The 1626-nt window shown below is 65.0% G+C and overlaps 1 protein-coding gene across 1 annotated transcript in view; it reads left to right on the top strand.

Moving 5' to 3' along the window:
• LOC122191827 (integrin alpha-D-like) overlaps nt 1-1471 on the top strand; it is a 15306-nt gene extending 13835 nt beyond the window's left edge. The window contains 1 exon segment of the mRNA XM_042892229.1: nt 1265-1471. Within this exon segment, the coding sequence (XP_042748163.1) occupies nt 1265-1471 (207 nt within the window).
• Nucleotides 1472-1626: the final 155 nt, after the last annotated feature.

Here is a 1626-nt window from a genome sequence, read left to right as displayed (position 1 = left end):
GGGCGGGGCCGCGGGTGGGGGCGGGGCCGCGGGTGGGGGCGGGGCCGCGGGTGGGGGCGGGGTCGGCAGGGACGCGGAAGCAAAGGGCAGCCCGGAGGGCCCTGGGGACGCGCCGCGGAACCCCGTAGCCCCGTAAAGCCCGCCGTCCTGTAGAAGCCTGTAGAGCCCCGCAGGACGCGTGGGGCGCCGTAGAATTCCTTGGGCCTCGTCGTCCCGCGGCCCCCACTGTCCCGTCGCGTCCTTTCGGCCCCATTTGTCCCTGCATCCCCCTCGCTACAGCTCTGCCCCCCGCTCCCCAGTGGTCTCAGACACCAACCCCCTTCCTGGGGTCGGCAGGTTTGGGGTTGGCCTGGGGCCTGGGTCCTGCTGTTGGTGGGTTCTGCTACAGGGCCAGCTCCTGTTATTGGTCCGGGTCTTGCTATGGGTCTGGAGGTGCATGGGGATCTGCTGTGGGGCTGGGAGTTCTGTATGGGTCTGGGTCCCACGATGGGGCCAGATTCCACCGTGGGTCTGCATACCTCTATGGGTCTGGGGATGCCCTATGGGGATGGGGTTCTTCTGTGGGGCTGGAGATGCTTATGGGGATGGGGGCTCGCTGTAGGTTTGGGGATCTTCTATGGGGTTGAGTCCCACTGTGGGGCTAGGTTCTGCTACGGGTTTGGATTCTGCTATGGGTCTGGAGTTCTCCTATGAGGCTAGGGCTGTGCTGTGGATTGTTGGGGGGTGGTGACACTTACAGGGATGGGGTTTTGCTATAGGGTCTGATTTCCCCTATGGGTATGGGTCCTGCTGTAGGGCTGGATTTCTCTATGTGTCAGGGGTTCCCCTATGGGTTTGGGGGGTTCCCTTTGGGGCTGGGGGTCAGCCATGGGTCTAGAGGTTCCTTATGGGGCTGGGCCCCACTGTGGAGATCGGGGCCTGCTATTGGGACATTCATAGGGCTCACTATGGGGCTGGGGGTTCCCTAATGGGGTTGAGTCCTGCTGCGGGCCTGGGAGCTCCCTTTGGGACTGGAAGCTGCTGACGATATGGGGCTGACTGTATGGGGGGGTCCGCTATGGGGCTGGGTATTTGCTCCAGGTGTGGGGGTCCCCAGTGGGGCTGGGGGTTTCCTGCGGGTGTGGGGGTTCCCTACAGGGCTGGGGTTTTGCTATAGGGTCTACAGTTCTGCTATAGAAATGCGTCCCTCTGTAGAGATGAGACCTGCTATGGGGGCTCTGCCCCACAGACTGCTGGCCCCACTGTGCCCCGCATTCTCCCACAGGGCTGTGAGCCTGCCCCGTATTCCTCGGGGGTTCAGGACCCCACCCCTCTCCTGCTGCGGAACCCGGTGGTGGTGAGTGCCCCATGGCCCCACCCCCTTCTCTTGGCCGCGCCCCTTTATTGCCCCCGCCCCAAGCCGCGTTCTCCCCATAACTCTGCCCCTCCTCGGCTCCGCCCCGCTGCCACATGGCCCCGCCCTTCCCCTTAGCCCCGCCGTCTTCCTGGGACGTGCTCCTCGTTCCCCTCGCGCATCGATTCTATATGGCCCCGCCCCTTCCCCGTAACCCCACCCTGTACGCCCCGCCCCCTTGCCACGCCCTGTTCCTTTGCCCCTTTGTAACCCCACCCCCGGTCCCGCCCCCC

This window comes from Lagopus leucura, unplaced genomic scaffold (assembly GCF_019238085.1).
Source record: "Lagopus leucura isolate 7727_CA_CO unplaced genomic scaffold, USGS_WTPT01 35130-1_obj-0_obj, whole genome shotgun sequence".
NCBI classification, from domain to species: domain Eukaryota; kingdom Metazoa; phylum Chordata; class Aves; order Galliformes; family Phasianidae; genus Lagopus; species Lagopus leucura.
Note: the sequence above shows the minus strand (reverse complement) of the source record. Positions and strands in the feature narration are given on the sequence as shown.